General features: G+C 38.2%; 1 protein-coding gene across 1 annotated transcript; it reads right to left on the minus strand.

Annotated features, from left to right (window-relative positions):
• Window positions 1–1429: 1429 nt before the first annotated feature.
• Window positions 1430–14980, minus strand: LOC5563950. Its single transcript, XM_001648225.2, has 4 exons — window positions 14616–14980; window positions 1866–2461; window positions 1689–1799; window positions 1430–1616 (listed from the first exon to the last, which is right to left on the minus strand). Exons 1-4 carry the CDS (start codon window positions 14781–14783, stop codon window positions 1478–1480), a joined length of 1014 nt encoding a protein of 337 aa, XP_001648275.2. The 5' UTR covers window positions 14784–14980; the 3' UTR covers window positions 1430–1477.
• Window positions 14981–20146: the final 5166 nt, after the last annotated feature.

Below are 20146 nucleotides of genomic sequence, written 5' to 3' on the forward strand. Positions count from 1 at the left end.
CGCCGAAACTTGCTAACGGCGTGACGCCGATGACGCCAAAATTGCCACCGCCGGTCCAAAATTGCCCTCATATCACCGCTGATTTAAACTATTTCGGACCATAGGTCATGCAACAGTTAAGTTTCACATTAAATACATGATTTTAAACATTTTAATGAAACACAAACTGGTGGTAACTGTAATGCAGTATGAATTCGTGCTTAATGTTTGATTTAGACATATTTGCTTCAATAAAACTTCATTTAGATTAAAGCTCGCTACTCTTTCGCATAGATTTGATCTTTATCTGTGGATTTTTATTTACGACTATTAGGGTTTGAAATAAATTAAATCTTCTTCTTCTTCTTTCTGGCGTTACGTCCCAACTGGGACAAAGCCTGCTTCTCAGATTAGTGTTATTATGAGCACTTCCACAGTTATTAACTGAGAGCTTTATTTGCCGATTGACCATTTCTGCATGTGTATATCGTGTGGCAGGTACGAAGATACTCTATGCCCTGGGAATCGAGAAAATTTCCTTTACGAAAAGATCCTTGACCAGTGGAATTCGAACCCACGACCCTCAGCATAGTCATGCTGAATAGCTGCGCGTTTACCGCTACGGCTATCTGGGCCGATTAAATGTAAACACTAGTTTTTACACAGTATTTAACTTAGTACCGTAATCCAGGGTAACATTGATCAGCGGGATAACATTGATCGGTATGATCATTCTCATAAAAAGTTCGATTCATAATTTATTTATGGAATATTTTAAAAGCATAAATGGTGCCTCCCTTTCTTACATTCATAAGCTAATGAAAATTGAGGTTTTTGCGAAAATTGCGTTTCGTTCATGCGTAAATTTGTAAACTTTTTGTATCAATCATTTTTATCATTATGGATGACACTACCGAAGATTCATGTCTCACACGAGATCTGCAAATGCAAGCAAGGAAAATGCGATTGTTACAAAAAATGGCATTGCCGAAAACGATTCCGTTTTCAAATCTATCATAAGTTTATTCAATTAAGTAATATTAACGAACTACTATTAAGAATGCAGAATTTTCTTAAGAAATTGCCTACCTTCAGGCGTATTGCGTGGTTCATAGTGATTTAATGTTTGAAATAACTCAATAAGTAAATGACTTATAAGAATTGGGTCTTCATATTCGGCTTCAGGAGTCATGATTTAAGTAACCAATGATATTTTTAATATTACTCAGCTAAATCAAAAAATGACTTAAACATTATTTTATTTAAGAATACTTAAATGTTTTGAAACTCAAAATACAGTATATAGTCACGAGCGGTAGGTGCCAGTACTTTTTTTTAATATAAACCATACGACATTGGCATTTTCGAATGAAAAATTTAAGAAATATATCAAAAATTGATCAATGTTACCCCGGATTACAGTACCGACAATTATAAGATACCAACTGGGGTAAATAACAGTTAGAACGAGGTTTTCTTACATTTTGTTTTTTTTTTATTACGTTACAAACTTTCCAAATAGGATCAGATACAATATACTGACAGAGCAATCCTTTCCATACACTTCATGGCAATCCATATTTTCATGTCTCATCGCCTTACTGTATTCATCCTGGAGGTCATCCTTCAGTGGAACACTGCAAAAAAGGAAAAATTTGAATCATCGATGTACTAACTAAAGTTTTTGAACATTTTAAGAAAGCACCAACCTGAATACAATCCTTAGAATGTCCATCATCATAGACCTGCCCGGTGGAAGAAGCAAACTTCGTGCTTCACATATGGCGCGCAATATACAGGATTTCATCTGGAATCGAAGCCTGGAAGTGAAAATTAAATATTTTCATGATTACTACTTACAATCAGCAATCTCTACGAATTCTTACTTCTGTCCAAGTGCCTGTTCAAGTGATTGGTACAAGTCTCGCTTTTCCCGATAATGGTAGTAATGCTCCCAGTTGCGATGATGACTTATATTATATCGATCCTCATCTTCTTCAATATGATAGTCCGTTACTGTTTTGCCAGACCTTCTCATACGGTAAGAATTTGAAGGATTGACGTCCAACATATTACTTTCGAATGGAATATAATTTGCAGCCGGTGTTTGTCGATAGTAATTTGGATACGGATTGTAAGTATTCTTTGGGAACCAGTCAGATCTATCTTTGCCGTATCCTGGAGGTACCCACGTATCCGGGTGCGTTTTCAAGTAGTCTTGCAATTCCATTTCCGACAGTTCATGTCCATCGTGATGATCGTGAGGATTTTCAGGGGGAGGTGGCGGCGCAGGAGCTGGTACCGGTGGAGGGGGTGGTGCTGGCTTGGGTGCAGGCTTTGGTGGGTAATATATTTCACCTAGTTTGAATTGTGTAAAACGGTTATTGAAGTCCGGAAGCGGGTGATACATGTCCAGTTCCAAGATGGCAAAATTTCCTCCAGGGCCTTTGTATACCATTGCTTTTGCGCCGGATACTGTTACCTGAGGATAAATAATAATGAGCATAACTTATTTTGTACTATGGCTTATTTCGTTCGTCTTGTTGGAAGTCGGAAAAGACCCATAGTAGTTATTTTTTTGATAATAAAACATATACTTGATTGATTGGGGACGGACCTGTTGTAGTGATTAGAACACACGCCTCTCACGCTGAGGACCTTGGATCGAATCCCATCCACGACATTGTCACTAAAAAATTCAGTGACAGTGAAGGGAAGTAGAGCCGTTGGTCCCGAGATAAACTAGCCCAGGGCTAAAAATCTCTTAATACAGATAGAAAAAAAAAACGCTTGATTATCGCTTTGTAGGTAGCATAACTTCAACAACCCCTATTTTGACATTCAACCCTTCTACTGGCAGTTTTATATTTTGAACACTAAAGAATATTAGAATCACGATTACTTATTTTATTTTTCAATATTTTTGCTCAATTTATTCAAAATTTCTTTTTTTATTTTTAGAATCTCCATGACACGAATATCTTTTTTTATTTTTAGAATCTCCATGACACGAAGCCTGACGACACTACTCGCACGGCCACAAAACTCACATGTAGAGCAATGCTAATTCTTCAAAAAAAAATTCTATATAAATTCCTCGCAGGGGGTTTCCACGGAATCACGCAGAAATTTTGCCTGGTATACCCCAGAAAAATTCTTAAGGAGTTCTTCCACCGACTTCAGGCATAAGGGTAATCAAAGTCAAACCGACACCCTTGGATTTTTCATGTTTTGAGCAGATTTGCATGCAGTTTCCACCACACTCTATCTTTACTTGCCAAATGTTGTGTTCGAATGACATAACAACTAACACTACCAATAAATTTCTAAAATTAACAACAAAATCTAATTGGATAATATAGAAGAAACGGCAGTTGCAATATTTCACTGTCATTCTTTAACTGTTGTGAAATGTCATTAATTTGTTTTGCTTCTACATAATATTTTACTATTATTTCGTAGATACAACTTGAAAGATAATATAGTTTTCGGTTTTTCGACAGCTAAAGACGCAATTGAAAAAAAATTATCCAGTGGAATGCTTATAGCACTTGATCTCCTCTATGTTTTATCTGAACAGTTTAATTGCTTAGGTGTCTTAAATCAGCAAAAGCACTGCACTATGGGCCAGGAACGCAATTTGGCGGGACAAAATTAATAACTCGGTAACGAAGCGTTTCCGATATTTGGTGTCTTCGGCAAAGTTTTTTGTAACAACGAGGACCATCTACTGACATAAACGGATAGTTCGTAAATCGTCCGCATAGGTGGCGCCACAATGTAACTTTTTACTGTGATGTTGGCATGGTCGACAAAGTTGTTTATTTTGATAAAATAAGCAACTCTCTCGAAGACGTCAAAATTCCACAGCCTACAGTTTTCGAGTTATTGTCAAAATTAGAGGAAATGACTTGACATGACAAATGAATTTGACATTTTTCCTAAGACCCATGTCATATAATATTTTTTACTGATAAATATATAACAAACACCTTAATATCTTCAAAAGCGCAAAAAATCGCAAGCTCAAATTTTCAGGCAACATAGAACAATACTTGATGAAACGGACGTCAAAATTTCAGAGAGGTATATATTGGTGTTTTTGAGATATTTTAATTTTTTACAATAATTATATTACTTCAATACAGTTAAATTTCCATGAGTCAATCTGAAGGGACGATCGACTTTGTCATGGAACAACATGACATTCAGTTTAAGAGCATTTCCTTGAGTTGATATCGAGTAATATAGATGAAATTGTAGATTTAAACTAGGCCAAGGAAAACTTGATCATGTGTCAGTTAATTTTTGTCATCATGGCTTGAGGTGAGCAATTCATGTTGTGAATGTTTTAATTTTATTACGGAAAATCAAATTTAAAAGCATATTCATGTTGATATCTCTAAATACCAAAATTTCAGAGCGCACGATCTCTTGTCCGGAGCTTGTAGATTTGTTTTCAAACGGGAAGAGCGTTGATCCTTGGATGTTTCAAAACAGAGGATACAGATCAAAGGTATCACCTTGGAGATTCCCTCGATTTTGAGAACTGTTAGGTTGTTTAATTTTAAATATGTGTTTAATCACCGGATTTGCTTAAATTTTAAGCTTCCGGAAAACTGTAACAGACGAATTTGAGATGAAATCCAAAGCCAGCTTGTACTGTGAGCAGGTATAATAATTTCATGAAATAATAAAATATATTTTTCAACTAATTTTAAAATACACTCAAATTTTTGCCACGAAATTAATATTACGATTAATCGCGTTATGAAAAGAAAACCGTAAAAAAAATAAAATAAATCTCAAAAACATCAAAATATACCTCTCTGAAATTTTGACGTCCGTTTCATCAAGTATTGTTCTATGTTGCCTGAAAATGTGAGCTTGCGATTTTTTGCGCTTTTAGAGATATTAAGGTTCGAAAATTGCTCTAGTTTTCAAGTTTTTTCAAAATTTCTTAATTTTTATGCGTCGTATTATAATTTTTTCCACCAGAGCTTGTGCTTGTTTTATATTTATCAGCAAAAAATATTATATGACATGGTTCTTAGGAAAAATGTCAAATTCGGTGAAAAAATCGTTTTTTCACTCATTTTCTCTAATTCTGACAATAACTCGAAAACAGTAGGCTGTGGAATTTCGACGTCTTCGAGAAAGTTGTTTATTTTATCAAAATGAACAACTTTGTCGAACATGCCAACATCACAGTAAAAAGTTAGATTGTGGCGCCACCTATGCGGACGATTTACGAACTATCCGTTTATGTCCTCGTTGTTACAAAAAACTTTGCCGAAGACACCAAACACCGGAAATGTATCGTTACCGAGCTAATAATTTTGTCCTGCCAGTTTGCGTCCTGGCCCATAGTGCACTGCTATCTGAAATCACTTTGTCGTAAATTAGCTTTTTCACTGCAAGATGTGTTTTCGTTTCTTAGAACCTGAAATGCTAGTTTGATGCTGTGCGAGTGTCAGAATGAAGAGATGTCAGATAATATGTTACTAATTATATAAACATTCTGTCTCTCTCATGCCTATGCCTAGTGTGTGGAGTGGCTCTGCCATCTGATGAAATAGGAGAAGAAATGTTGAAAACAAGCAATATTGCTATTGCAAAAAGTAGCACGTTAATACTTTTCGTTTTGTCAGGCATGCGGGTTCTGCAGAAAAACAATACCGGCTGATTCAAGAGCCCAACCATGAAATAAAATGATTTGGTACTCTGGTTTGTACATTCAAATTCAATTTCATCAGTATGCATCGGCATCGAGCTCAGTATAGCATATTCTACATCCAACACTCAAATCTGCTCTGGAATAAATCAATGTGTGTAGCTTAAGTAGGATACTAAATCAACGCTGAGCACTGAATCTTCTGTAGGATAATCTGTAGAGCGGAGCATCATCACTAGTTCTTTATCAATCATCGGTTCATGATTTTGAATCGCAATTCGCGTCTACGAAGGTAATTACCACAGTTGACCCTATGCGTGAAGCTCCGATTATTTTACATGGCAAAGCATAGGAAGTCAATTTTCAAATGCTTCTAAAAAATTCAAAACACTTTTTAATTAAATTCTGTTAAGTGTACGGGGTTAGACTATTGATCAACTATAGAATCAGCAGCATATTGAGAAAAATATATAAAACTCAAAATTATATGCCTAAAATGTAGCCCATCAAAAGTATATCAACATATACTGAAAAGATTTTAAATAACTATTGTAGTTAATTTTATATGAGTATTTGAAATTTCGCTTCCTATACCTTGCCGGGTAAAATTTTCGACGCTTCACGCATCGAGCAAACTTTTCCCAGATGGCAGCACCGTACCTTCGTACACTCGAATCAAGGAAAAATTCAACAAAAAACTGCACCACAACAACAAAACATATCGAAAAGAGCAACGGTGACAGAAAATGAAAGGAGAAAGAGAAGGAGATGTACAGTATTTTTGTTTGTTTTTGCTCTCCACCGGTGGTGTTACTTTTTTTTGACAGTTGCATATCGTTTCTGAAGGAGTAGCGTTAAGGTGAAACATCTCAAAATCCAAAGATGGCCGTCACAATGGCCGCCATGAGCCCCAACTCACGTTTTGAAGAGCACAAAACTGGAGAAATAGTTGGCAAACGTTTCCGGTCTTCTTATTTTAAGCTTTCTGCTAGTGCACAAAGCCAAAATAAAAAGTTCACTGCTGTTGGATGTTTTCTTCGCGAGATTTGTGCCTTTGAAGTTTCAGTACAATCTTAGAAGTTGATTCTAAACTGTTTCACCTTAAAGCAGCCCGTTGTTTTGCCAAAACCTGCTTTGGTGAAGTATTAAAGGCAGCTATAAGTTCACATAGCATTTGATGCATTGCCGTCCTGACGCATATGATGCTGGATGAATGCTAGTTGAAATGCTTATTGGTTACTTGAGATGTGTATTGACCTATACTTTATAATCTGAGCAAAGAACATTTGAAATTTTCACATATATTTTATGGATCTTTGTCCTCTACTCAATAATTTACGTTATCTCTAGAAAAGGAGTCATAAAAATCAAAAGTCATGTTAAAAGATTCTTTTTAATATGCCATATGATTATGATGTTTACAACATATAAATTCTACTCAATGTTCATGTGTCGGTTTTACCCCAACAGGGTGTCGATCTTACCCGCACTCTCAATTGTTGTACCTAAAAATGATGAAATAACAATATGATTTAAAATACTACATAACCTTAATATTTTATCCAGCAATATAGATGATGATACAACTGATTTAGATGAGTTTAACAAGCAGAAGTATACAATTTGTATCAATAAACTTAGGGTGTCGGGTTTACCTCGATTTACCCTATCTTCATGGATATGTTAAGGAACTTATTCAGGATTTTTCAAGAAATTCATCATGCGATTACGTTAGAATATTGTTAAAAAAATTCCATAGGGATTGATTATTTCTCAAGTAATTGTCCTATATTTCCTTCTACAGAAATTCCACCAATGGTTCTACAGAAAATTCCTTCAGTTTGTCATTAGGGGATTCGGTCGATCATTCTCCCATTTTTAGTCAACTACTAAATACTTCAATATTTCCTCAATATTCTAGAGCTTCTTCTGGGATTCTGGCAGGCATTTCTCCAAAAGATATTGCAAGAGTAACCTTTGGGAAGAACGGGTAACCAATACGGGTGGGAACTTTGGTCATATGCTGACAGGGAAGGGGGTTTGCTTTTCCTTTTGCTTCTGCAAACCTGGAGCGTCTGTACTCCATGTTAGGAGCGGCTCACAACAGCGTCTGTTCCCCATGTCAGGGGCGACTGATCATCGTCCGAGTGCCGGAGAAGGACTCTTATCTAAACTGCGCAATGTGGCGCTCTGAACATTTAGGTGGAATGGTCCTCCGGAAATCTATGGGGTTGGTGTCAGGCCCTGCAAGCCAGCAGTCAAAAAATCTAGCAACGAATAACACGTTTTTGTCTCAAGCATCACTCAATAAAAGGCTGCTGAATCCATTGCCGTTTCCAAAAATAGAATAGCACAGTATCATAAAGTTCAAGTTAAATTTTATGAGCGTGTATTCGAAATGCTTTCTTTCGGTTTGTTTTGTACCATGGCTACCATGGTTTGAACCTCGGTTCAACCGAAGTTCAAGTGTAGCGGGTTCAATATGCAACGTGAGTTTTTTGCCGTCGTGCGTTTGCTGTTAAACACGAATAGAAAGATGCGAACCCAAGTTGAACATCGGTGATGTTCATGGGAAGACTGTCGTTTGTTTAATTTATATTTAATCGTACAATTTCAACCAAATTTAATCTAAAATGAAAGTTTAAGAGCAAAATAGCTTGCTTAGTGGATTAGATCACAAAAAAGTTTGATAAATTATACTTAAAATTTCAGGTAAACATCAATAAAACTAGTGTTTTATACAACTTTATACAAGCTAAAGGTCGCCATTAACTAAAAACTGTGACGTGTTGGAACATTTCTGAAAAAGGCATCAGATTCAGCAGCTCCAAATCTACTCGAGACACATAGTTTGATCCTTGAGACACGCAAAAATGTCATTTTTGTTACGCTGTGTAATCAACGAGAGAATACGAACCGGAATAATCGGCGAAGACCACAGCGACGTAAAGGGACCAGCGATTGAAAGCTCGGTATGTGGAACTGTAAATCTCTCAACTTCATCGGGAGCACACACATACAGTATGGCCCATAAAAAAATGCGAAAATTGTTTGAACGTGAATATAGCATCCACAAGCGTTATTTTCTTTGTTTTTGATAGTGAATGTAATTTCTGATTATTGTAGTATATTCTGACACAACTTCGCTATCCAGGACAATTTTTGTCGTATTTTTCTTACTATCCTAAATAATGTAATAAAGTTAATAAGATCAAAATTTTTGTCCGCCCAAATCTAGAAACAGCGTATGATTGTCGTATACTCTGATAATAAACTTTCCACCCTCAAAAATCATACTTTATCGTTGAAAATTTTAGTTTGTTTGGTATCGGAGGATGGAGGACGTGTTTTTCATGAACGCAATAAAATATTTTGCCAAGGTCATAGTTTTGAGGGCATTTGCGTCTTATAGGTTTGATATGCCTTTATATTTTGTTTAAGTTGAATAAAAAATAAATACGGAGGCGTATAACAGATATTTGACGATTAAATTTGTTCCTTCGGTTAGAGACAACTTATATCAATACTAGCTCATAGGTTTTGAGTAAAACTTATCACATTTATATAAAGGTTCAATCAAAGCTCTCCGAAATGAGTCGTTTTTTCGAAAATATGTTTAAGTCTACAATTACCCAGGTATGACTCAATTCTATCATTTAATATGGGCGTATGTTGGAGACAAAGCATGTGAAGAATCTCACGCCATCGTTGATGTTTTAGAAGCCTTCATCACACAGATATTGAACTTGACGTCCGCATGATAAAATTTGAAGGTATGCTTCCAATTCGTCTCTAGTAAGGTGAAAGTAACAGATAAAAATCATGTCCAAAGCAAAAAACTGAGTCGAAATAGATTAAACAATACAAGTAATGAATAAAATTTATGTTTCATTCACATTTTCTATGTAAAAACTACCATAAAACATGATATAACGATTTTCGCATTTTTTTATGGGCCATAATATACTCTCCAACGTACTGAAGGGCCGCGGATTCGGCATCGTAGCGTTGCAGGAAGTGTGTTGGAAGGGATCAATGGGGCGAACGTTCAGAGGTAACCATACCATCTACCAGATCTGTGGCAACACACACGACCTGGGAACAGCTTTTATAGTGATGAGTAATAGCAGAAGCCCATGATCAGGTGGTGGCCGATCAATGAGAGAATGTACAAGTTGAGGCTCAAAGGCCTGTTCTTCAACTTCAGCATTATAAGCGTGCCCTCACTCAAGAAGCACTGATGATGATAAAGACGGTTTTACGCGCAGCTCGAACGCGAGTACGACAACTGCCCAAGACACGACGTCAAAATCATCATAGGAGATCTTAACGCTCAGGTTGGCCAGGAGGAGGAATTCAGATTGACTATTGGAAAGTTCAGCGCCCACCGGCTGACGAATGAAAACGGCTTATGACTAATCGATTTCGCCGCCTCCAAGAATATGGCCATTCGTAGCACTTACTTCCAGCACGGTCTTCCATGCCGATACACCTGGAGATCACCACAGCAGACAGAATCACAAATCGACCACGTTCTGATTGATGGACGGCACTTCTCCGACGTTATCGACGTCAGGACATATCGTGGCGCTAACATCGACTCTGGCCACTATCTGGTGACGGTTAAACTGCGCCCAAAACTCTCCGTCGTCAACAACGTATGGTATCGTATGTTCTAGAGCGGCTTATGAAACCGGATGTCGCAACTGCGTACACGCAGTTCCTCGAGGCTGTATTACCGGAAGAGGGTGAGCTGGATGAAGCCCCTCTTGAGGACTGCTCCAGAACAGAGAAAGCAGCCATCTCCAATGCAGCTGAGAGCGACGTAGGGTACGTGGGACGAAGTCGACGGAACCCTTGGTTCGACGAGGAATGTAGACAGATTCTGGAGGAGAAAAATGCAGCGTTGGCGGTCATGCTGCAGCAAGGGACCCGACAGAACGTGGAAAAGTATAGACAGAAACGGCAACAGCAGACCCGCCTCTTTCGGGAGAAAAAACGCCGAATGGAGTAAACGGAGTGCGAGGAGATGGAAACCAACCAGCCTCCACTTTGAGGGAGGTTAAGGATGCCATTCATCAGCTCAAGAACAATAAAGCTGATCGTAAAGATGGTATCGGAGCTGAACTCTCATGAAGATGGGCCCGGAGAGGCTGGCCATTTGTCTTGCACCGGCTGATAGGCACAATCTGGAAAACAGAACAGCTACCGGAGGAGTGGAAGGAAGGGGTTATAAGCCCCATCTACAAGAAAGGCGACAAATTAAATTGTGAGAACTTTCAAGCGCTCACCATTCTAAATGCGGCCTACAAGGTATTATCCCAGATCATCTTTTATCATCTGTCACCTGTAGTAAACGAGTTCGTGGAAAGTTATCCAACCGGCTTCATTGACGGCCGATCGACAACGGACCAGATCTTTACTGTACGGCAAATCCTGCAAAAAATGTCGTGAATACCAAGTCCCAACGCATCACCTTTTCATCGATTTCAAGGTGGCATACAATAGTATCGACGGCGTAGAGTTATGGAAGATCATGGACGAGAACAGCTTTCCCGGGAAGCTAACGAGACTGGTAAGAGCAACGATGGAAGGTGTGCATAACTGCGTGAAGGTTTCAGGCAAACACTCCAGTTCGTTTGGAACCTGCCGGGGACTACGACAAGGTGATGGACTTTCGTGCCTGTTGTTTAATATTGCGCTAGAAGGTGTTATTCGGGGAGCCGGGATTAACGGCTGGGATACGATTTTTACGAGATCTAGTCAATTTGTTTGCTTCGCGGATGATATGGACATCGTCGGCTGAACATTTGAAAAGGTGACAAACCTGTACACCAGCCTGAAACGCGAGGCAGCAAAAGTTGGATTGGTGGTGAATGCGGCCAAGGCAAAGTACTTGCCAGCTGGTGGTGCCGAGCGCGACAGGGCTCGTCTAGGTAGCAGTGTTACGATGTCCTCTATTCTTTTTAGTTTTTACTAATGATTTGGGTATCTCAAGACTCCGAGGAATTCCAAAACTTTTTGCGGATGACATTGCATTGTTTTACCCGCAGGCCAATGTTCAACTAATTGTCAACGATGTCGAAAAGGATCTTGAGAGTCTCATAGAATATTTCAACGGCAACCGTCTTTCGTTAAATCTGGCAAAGACAAAGTATTTGGTTTTTCATTCTTCCCGTAAATCGATACCGCAACATCCTGACCCAGATAGCCGTAGCGGTAAATGCGCAGCTATTCAGCATGACCATGCTGAGGGTCGTGGGTTCGAATCCCGCTGGTCGAGGATCTTTTCGTAAAGGATTTTTTCTCGATTCCCAGGGCATAGAGTATCTTCCACACGATATACATATGCAAAAATGGTCAATCGGCAAAGAAAGCTCTCAGTTAATAACTGTGGATGTGCTCATAAGAACACTAATCTGAGAAGCAGGCTTTGTCCCAGTTGGGACGTAACGCCAGAAAGAAGAAGAACATCCTGACCCGTGCGTCAGAAATGTTCTTTTTGAAAAAGTTTCATCTTTAAAATTTTTATGTTTGCATTTGGATCCTTGCCTTTCGTGGGATTGCCCCATAAGAAATGTATCAGGTAAAGTGGCGTCGTTATGTGGACTTGTGAAAATAATACGGTCTTTTGTGCACAGAGATGTACTAATGCAATTTTATTATGCTTGTATCCATTCAATTCTTCAGTATCTCATTATTGTCTGGGGTCATTTTTAATTTATCTCCATTCTTCTCAACATTTTCGCTCTACAGTAATTTGAATCACAAAGTTATCCTTGTTCTTGGATTGCGCAATTGTCATACAATTATGTATGTACATAATACCTTGAACAACCGCAGTTTTCATCATAACATTTCTTTTCCATATAGAGTAAATATCCATAATACTAGACATGCATTTGAGCTTTTTAGAAGCAGAGCATACACGAATCTGGGGCTAGAACGCATCACCAGTTACGGCCCTTTAAAATTTAATTCGCTTCCAAATGATTTAAAAAGCGAAATTAACAACATTTATTTTCAAAGCAAGCGCAAGCAACATTTATTGAGGAATGTAAATGATTGCTTACGGTAACGTGTCAACCATTTAATAATGTAGGGTTTTTCTGGCTCATGCTAGTTTTTACCTGCATAATTTTCTTACTCGTAGCTATTCACTTTTTTATATTAAGCCACAATCGTTGTCACTGTAGTTTGTATTATGTTTATCAATCTGGTCTGTGAATCCCTTCCAAGGCACAATGTTCCACTGGGATTTCACACTGTTTGTAAATGTTATTCATACCTTCGCGTATTAGCTTAAAATAGTTTTTATCCAAGTAAGTGTCCACTACCAGGGGGCTCTCTGTGTGAGCTCTCAGTTAGGGGTCAGTGGTGGGTCTTAAAAAAATAACGTTAGCCGTGAAATACGGAGGCGCATCATCAGTGGAAGTCGGGCCTACTATGGCCTCCACAAGAAGCTGCGGTCAAAAAAGATTCACACCCGCATCAAATGTACCATGTACAAAACGCTCATAAGGCTGGTAGTCCACTACGGGCATGAAACGTGGACGATGCTCGAGGACCTGCAAACATTTGGAGTTTTCGAACGTCAGGTGCTTAGGACGATCTTTGGCGGTGTGCAGGAAAACGGTGTGTGGCGGCGAAGGATTAACCACGAGCTCGCCCAACTCTACGGCGAACCCAGTATCCAGAAGGTGGCCAAAGCTGGAAGGATACGATGGGCAGGGCATGTTGCAAGAATGCCGCTTCCGATTCGTTTGGTACAAGAAGGCGTGGAGCGCAGCGAGCTAGGTGGGCGGATCAAATGCTCGCTCATGCTCTAATTTTTAAAGGAAATAATTTTAAAATCTCAGGAGAAATACCTAGTGCAATCTCTAGTACGTTTTTTTAGAGTAACTTATGCTTAGTTTCATGCAAAATCGTCGCCACTTCTATACTGTGATTCCCTATCTAATACAACTGCGTGTTTGATATACTTTTCACTACATTTTATTTGGCACTGAGCTTACGAGTCTACAGGGTATCCGCAAATTATCCGTACAAATTTTGAAGGCATGGCTCTATGCAATCATGCAGAATAAATTCAGTATTCTTCAATGGTTTGAAACATTCACCTATCATATTATTGGGCAGCAAGTTTGACACATTTCCGATTTCAAATATTTGTGAAACCAAGCCAAATGTGTTGAGGTGTCTTAAAGAAAGCTGTTTTTCGAGCTTAATGACGGCAGATAAATGTCCATAGAGCTTATTGGTTCTGAACCGTATAATTTTGTATTTCAAGTCTAACTTGAAGCCACTAAACTGTAGGTTGTTTCAAATAATAATAGGACATTCGGATTCATCTCTTTTAGATTTTAGGGACAAAACATCTCTAGTATGACTAGCGGCCCTCAGGAAAAACGCCTCAGAAAAATTCAAATTTGCCTATCTCAGTAAGAAGCAACAATTTCGAAATGAATTAAAGTTGAATTTTGTGTTAACATATAGACGTATTTAAGAGGTACATGGACATTGATTTTTTATTGTTTTCAATACGAGATCATCTTTCACATATTTTGCTGTTCGAATAATTTACGGACACCCTGTATGCGGATTCCCGAGTAAACGTGTAATTGATCTCTAATGAGATACTTTGCGGAAGCCTGAATGAGCTTCATAACTCTATTACAACAAAATGACGGAGAATATTGTTGAAAAAAAAAATGAAAAAAGAATTATTATTTGTAATAAAACTTTTGCTCGTTTAAAACAATAGTTGCCCAGCCGAAGCAACATTGACATTTTCAACTTATCTTTCTTGCGATTGATGCAAATACACATTTCAGAAATAATAAAACGTTAGGTTTTGTTTACTGGAATCAGAGCGTGATAAAATTGAATCCCCATTATCAGTGTGAACTGGATTGTGCAAACTCTATGTTCTAGTAAATTATGGAATTTCCGGGATACTCACCAAAATAGCGGCACCAACTGGAAAAAGCAGAAACCTCTTCTTCCTGGACAGTGACAGCTGCCTATCGGTTGCATTTCGATCGTTTTCTCCGAAATCCCCAGGTTTGTTGATAGAGATACTGGAGCATTCGTGGATGGTAATCAAAACAAGCAAAAACAATGCTTTCATCGTCAACACTTTCGTCCCACTTGCCAGTTTGCACTTACTGATGGGAACTTGCTATGGCCAGAATGAATATATCCGATGAATGAGTTGTAAGCGCACATTTTTTTACAGTTAGCATTTACGTCGGAAGTAAATCGTGCGGCATAGATACCGTGGAGAATGTTTGCGTTTCCATTTTGTGGGATGTGTTAAATTGAAGCGAAATGGAACGACAAACTATTCAATGTGGCAATTTCAAATCTTTCAATATCGCATTACTCATAGAGTACAGGCAGACAGACAATGCTTTGTAAGTGTTTTTCAATTTGTCCAGTGTTTCGAAATTGTTAAGCAGCATGTGATTTTTGTTCCTGGATGGAAAAGTAATCGCATTTAGTAGAAAAATGCAAAAAACGTTTTAAGCTTGAAAGTTGAAACCATTTGAAACCTAAGTGGCCGTGCGAAAGCACTTTGTTTATTGGTTTGCGGAACCCAGAACCACAGGATTTTTCGATCAGTTCAGTTACAAACTTAGTACAGATGTATATTACACTTCCATACATTTAAGTGTATTGACATATACGCCATAATGCAAACACACATTCGTTTTTGACAAAATGGATATACTATGGAGAGCCAATTATAATACCTGATCAACTACTGAAATCTGTCAGTTAGAGTGAAAATACAATTGTTTTGACATTGGTAATTATACATACAGTCACACTGAGATTAAAACACCTCGTTGATGCATGATTACTATCGAATATTTTCTGACAAGTTCACCTAGTTGCAATGTTTCAAAATCTGCTCAATAAGTATCAGTTCCTGAATCAGAAATTTAGTTCCTCCATACTGCCAAAATGCAACTAGTATCCATTACCAATGCTACTTTTGTCGATGTTACAATATGCGTTATGGCAGTTGCTGATCATTGAACGCGTTCAGTTCGTGTTCCAGTCAATTTTGGAACGAGTGATAATAGGCTCTCATTGTTCGTCAAATTTGAACTCTATGGCAAAAATTTGAACGCAGATTGTTCTGACAGATTTTACGGCATCTTAACGTGCCAAAGTTGTTTATTAGGTGATCAAAGCAAGAATAATATATTCATTTATGATTGAATTGATTTTATTATTCATTCAAGAAATATTTTCCAAGAGAATACCTAAATCTATGCTTTAATTACCATTGTAGTGCATTGCGATCTGAACGGGGCGTTCGAGAGCAGCGGCAGGCTCCGGCTCGCGAGTTCACTGTCTACTGCGTTCTCGTGAAAAATTTGAACTTGCTCTGTTCAGTTTTGGCTCGCGTTCAGTTCAAAATGCATCACTGACATATAGTATTATACAGTATTGATGTGAGTAATAAGGATAGAGACATACTCACTTCGTAGCTGCATCACTTCATTTGAAGTACGTTTTTGAATATGTTCTTAATCATATTTAATCAAACTTTTGCAACCAAATGATCATGTTTGAGTAGAAAAATTAACCTGTGAAGGTTCTAGCTGCAAATATTTACAAATAAGTTAGCAGCGTGCCTTCAAAGATGTTAGTTTTTACCAATGAGCAATTCTCGCTGAAACCAGGCCGCCATCGGCACCCATCGTTAGAATTCCAATTTTATGTCACTGATCGCTAGTTTTCGATAAAACTTAAGGGTGGTCCTTTCTGTTTTCTCAAATTGGTGGACCCCTCGTACGCCAGCTAGCTGAACAGTTTGCGAAAAAGCCCATTTTTTGATAAATCTTGGGTATTTCTTCACGGGATATGTCTCATATTTCGCTTGGAACACATAGCAAACTTAGTGGCATCGTATAGAGAAAGGATATAGCTTTCATTTAAACTTGAAAAAATTTTGACATGCTGAGTGCTATCAAGGTGAAAAATTAATTCAACTACCTAAAATCAAGATGGCGTCAAAATCCAAGATGGCCGCCAGATTTTTTCACTAAAAATAATATTTTTATTCTTTACTCGACTCGAATAAAACACCAAAGGTTGACAACTTGTTTCTTTGTTGTACAAAAAATGATGTTTGTATTGATTGCACTTGCCATATACGTCAAAATCGTATAACATGATTTAGAAAATCGTTCATTTGATAGGGTAAATACCATTGCTCACCTAGTTTCTGCAGCCTATCTTACGCAATTTTTCCTTAGCTTTCTGATGGTGATCTCAGAATTCAAAACTAGCGGTGCGCTAATGGTGAAAAATCGATTTTTCTAACAAAATTCAAGATGGCGGCCAAATTCAAGATGGCCGCCAAAATTTTTTCAAGTTTAAATGAAAGCTATATCCTTTCTCTATACGATGCCACTAAGTTTGCTATGTGTTCCAAGCGAAATATGAGACATATCCCGTGAAGAAATACCCAAGATTTATCAAAAAATGGGCTTTTTCGCAAACTGTTCAGCTAGCTGGCGTACGAGGGGTCCACCAATTTGAGAAAACAGAAAGGACCACCCTTAAGTTTTATCGAAAACTAGCGATCAGTGATATTAAATTGGAATTCTAACGATGGGTGCCGATGGCGGCCTGGTTTCAGCGAGAATTGCTCCAATAAAGACAATGGTGGAAATATTCATAAAAACTACATACCTACCAGTATATTTATAGCTAACTGGAATGAATATACAAAATAATTAAATTTTCGCTGCTCATACTTCAATTCGATATTGAATTAATAAATAGTTTTTGTAGGGGCGCTGAGACAATAAAGTCCTGTTTAATAAGTATTGGTACAACAGCCATTCTTATATACAGCCATTGCATGAAAAACCGATCTAGTGGGTCACTAAATTCCGTGAAAATTTGCTATTTTTTTCCTTATCCAAAATAAGGATACACGTGTTTTTGAGTTTTTTGATTAGGGTGACCATTTCCGAAAAAAAATGACCAAAAAAATCGCGATTATGCAAAATTTTATATATTTTTTGAAAAGTTAAAATCTTAAGCTTTCATTTCGTCCAAGAAAATTGAAAATCGATAGCGGTTCAACAGTTATAATTTTTCAGAAAATAAAAAATTTGCAAGATTGCAATTTTTCTGGTCACCTTATTTCGCAAATGGTCACCTTTATCAAAAAAAAAAAACCCAAAAACACGTGTATCCTTATTTCGGATAAGGAACAAAACAGCAAATTTTCACGGAATTTGGTGAATGGCTGTATACATATGTCATTCGACTTCCCAAAGTATGGGAGAAAGACATGAAATTGTGCTTGTATATTTTGAACATCAAAACAAGATATTCATCAACATTCCAGAATCAATATATCCAGCGCTGAACAAATAAAATTGTGAGAATAAAAAAAATAAGAAGCAACAAAATATTAACAGATAATTCAATCATAGGCTTATGAGCATGTGAAGCAACTCTATGCGAGGAATCTTCTCAAGTTGGATAAACATAGCCCTGATAAATTGCTTTCAATGTATAGATTTCATGATACTTATCAATAAAATATTAAATACTATTGTTAATCTTGGACTCGGAAAGAGAGATAATTACAAAGTCGGTATTATGCACGTATAATAATTCATATAACAGAGCATACACAATATAATCTCCGCATCCCAATCAGAATTTTTGAAATTATATCAATAACGACATCAACCTCGATGGAGTTTTAACAGTCAAAAATAATTAATTGGGTAATTTCTGATGGTATTTGCCATCGGATATTGAGTAAAATGATTTATGACCGCTTTGTAGAACAAATGGAACCACTGTGCACTTTTCTCCGTCATAAAATCTGCGATAGTGATAGTAAGAATGTTTTGATCCCTCTTACCATTCATGCAAACACTAAGCACGTGATATATCTGTCAAAACAGTAGATAGCATTGAAAGCATTGAAAGCATTGGGGGCCCAGATAGCCGTAGCGGTAAACGCGCAGCTATTCAGCAAGACCAAGCTGAAGGTCGTGGGTTCGAATCCCACCGGTCGAGGATCTTTTCGGGTTGGAAATTTTCTCGACTTCCCAGGGCATAGAGTATCTTCGTACCTGCCACACGATATACCAATGCAGAAATGGTCAATTGGCATAGAAAGCTCTCAGTTAATAACTGTGGAAGTGCTCATAAGAACACTAAGCTGAGAAGCAGGCTTTGTCCCAGTTGGGACGTAACGCCAGAAAGAAGAAGCATTGAAACTTGCTCTATTTATGGCCAATATGGTGCTCATTTCGTGCAAAGTAGGTACTGCTGATTGTCATCCCTCTAGAAGCAGCGAAGGTAACTAGCCGCAGGCCATTATCATTGGTAATGGAATGAAGGCTTTCCGTTCCAATGGCGGGTCGGAAGAAATCTTCTTTCCTGATCTGCGCATTTGCGTCGCCGATGACTATCTTGACATCTTATTTTGGGCACTCTTCATAGGCCTTATCCAGGCTCTCATAGACATCATCCTTCATATCATCGGGCTTATCGTTCGTTGGCGCAAATATGCTGATCAGGCTGTAGTTGAAGAACTTGCCCTTCATTATCAACACACAGATTTGGTCGCTTACCGGTTTCCACCGAATAATTCGCTTCATCTGCTTCCCTATCACTATGAAGCCAACTCCACGTTCTGCTCTGTCGCCACCGCTGTAGTAGATGTGGTACTTGAATGAGGTGTTGGGGATGGGGTCCCCGCTCGGAATTCATGTTCTCCGGTTCTCGGCCAGCGTATTTCCTGGATAGCTGCCACGTTCACGCCAACGTTCCGCAGTTCACGAGCCAGGAGCCCAACACGCGCAGGTTCATTCAAAGTTCTCACGTTTCAAGATCCAACTTTCCAATCGTTGTCGTTTATTCGTTGCCGGGTCTGTTGACGTAAAATCAATCCTTTTGCCTTTCTTGGTTGGTAAAGAGTCTTCGATAGGCCACCTAACTAGGGTTGCACTACCTACATCGTGCTAGAGGGGCTGCCTCTTCGGTGCTGATACGATACAGCATTGTCCGTTTGTTCTTTACATGATGACCACGGTCATAGCCATCACAACCATCCACCTTTATCAGGGCTTTGGACCTGTAACTCTGGTTCTCAAAAGTTTCAAGTTCTTTCGGACATGCTTCTATGGTAAGCCATCATGAGCTAGCGGTGTTATTATCCAGCGTCACGAGTTCCAGAACAAACAGAACGCTGCGCTTCAATATACCGTAAATTCGGGTGAAATTGATCAGTAGGGTGAAATTGATCACTGTGTCACTCGATTTTATGTCTTCCTAATGGAGCACAAATATCAATGTAACCTGCAGTGAATGAACATTGTTTGTCGTAAGTATGTCCAAAATGTTTGTTGTGAAGTTTTTTGCGTTCAAAAATGTTTATTTATATGAAAATAATGTAAAATTTCAAAATCTTGTACGGTGCAGTGTTGACAAACATCAATA

The sequence above is a fragment of the Aedes aegypti genome, chromosome 3 (assembly GCF_002204515.2).
Source record: "Aedes aegypti strain LVP_AGWG chromosome 3, AaegL5.0 Primary Assembly, whole genome shotgun sequence".
Taxonomy (NCBI): domain Eukaryota; kingdom Metazoa; phylum Arthropoda; class Insecta; order Diptera; family Culicidae; genus Aedes; species Aedes aegypti.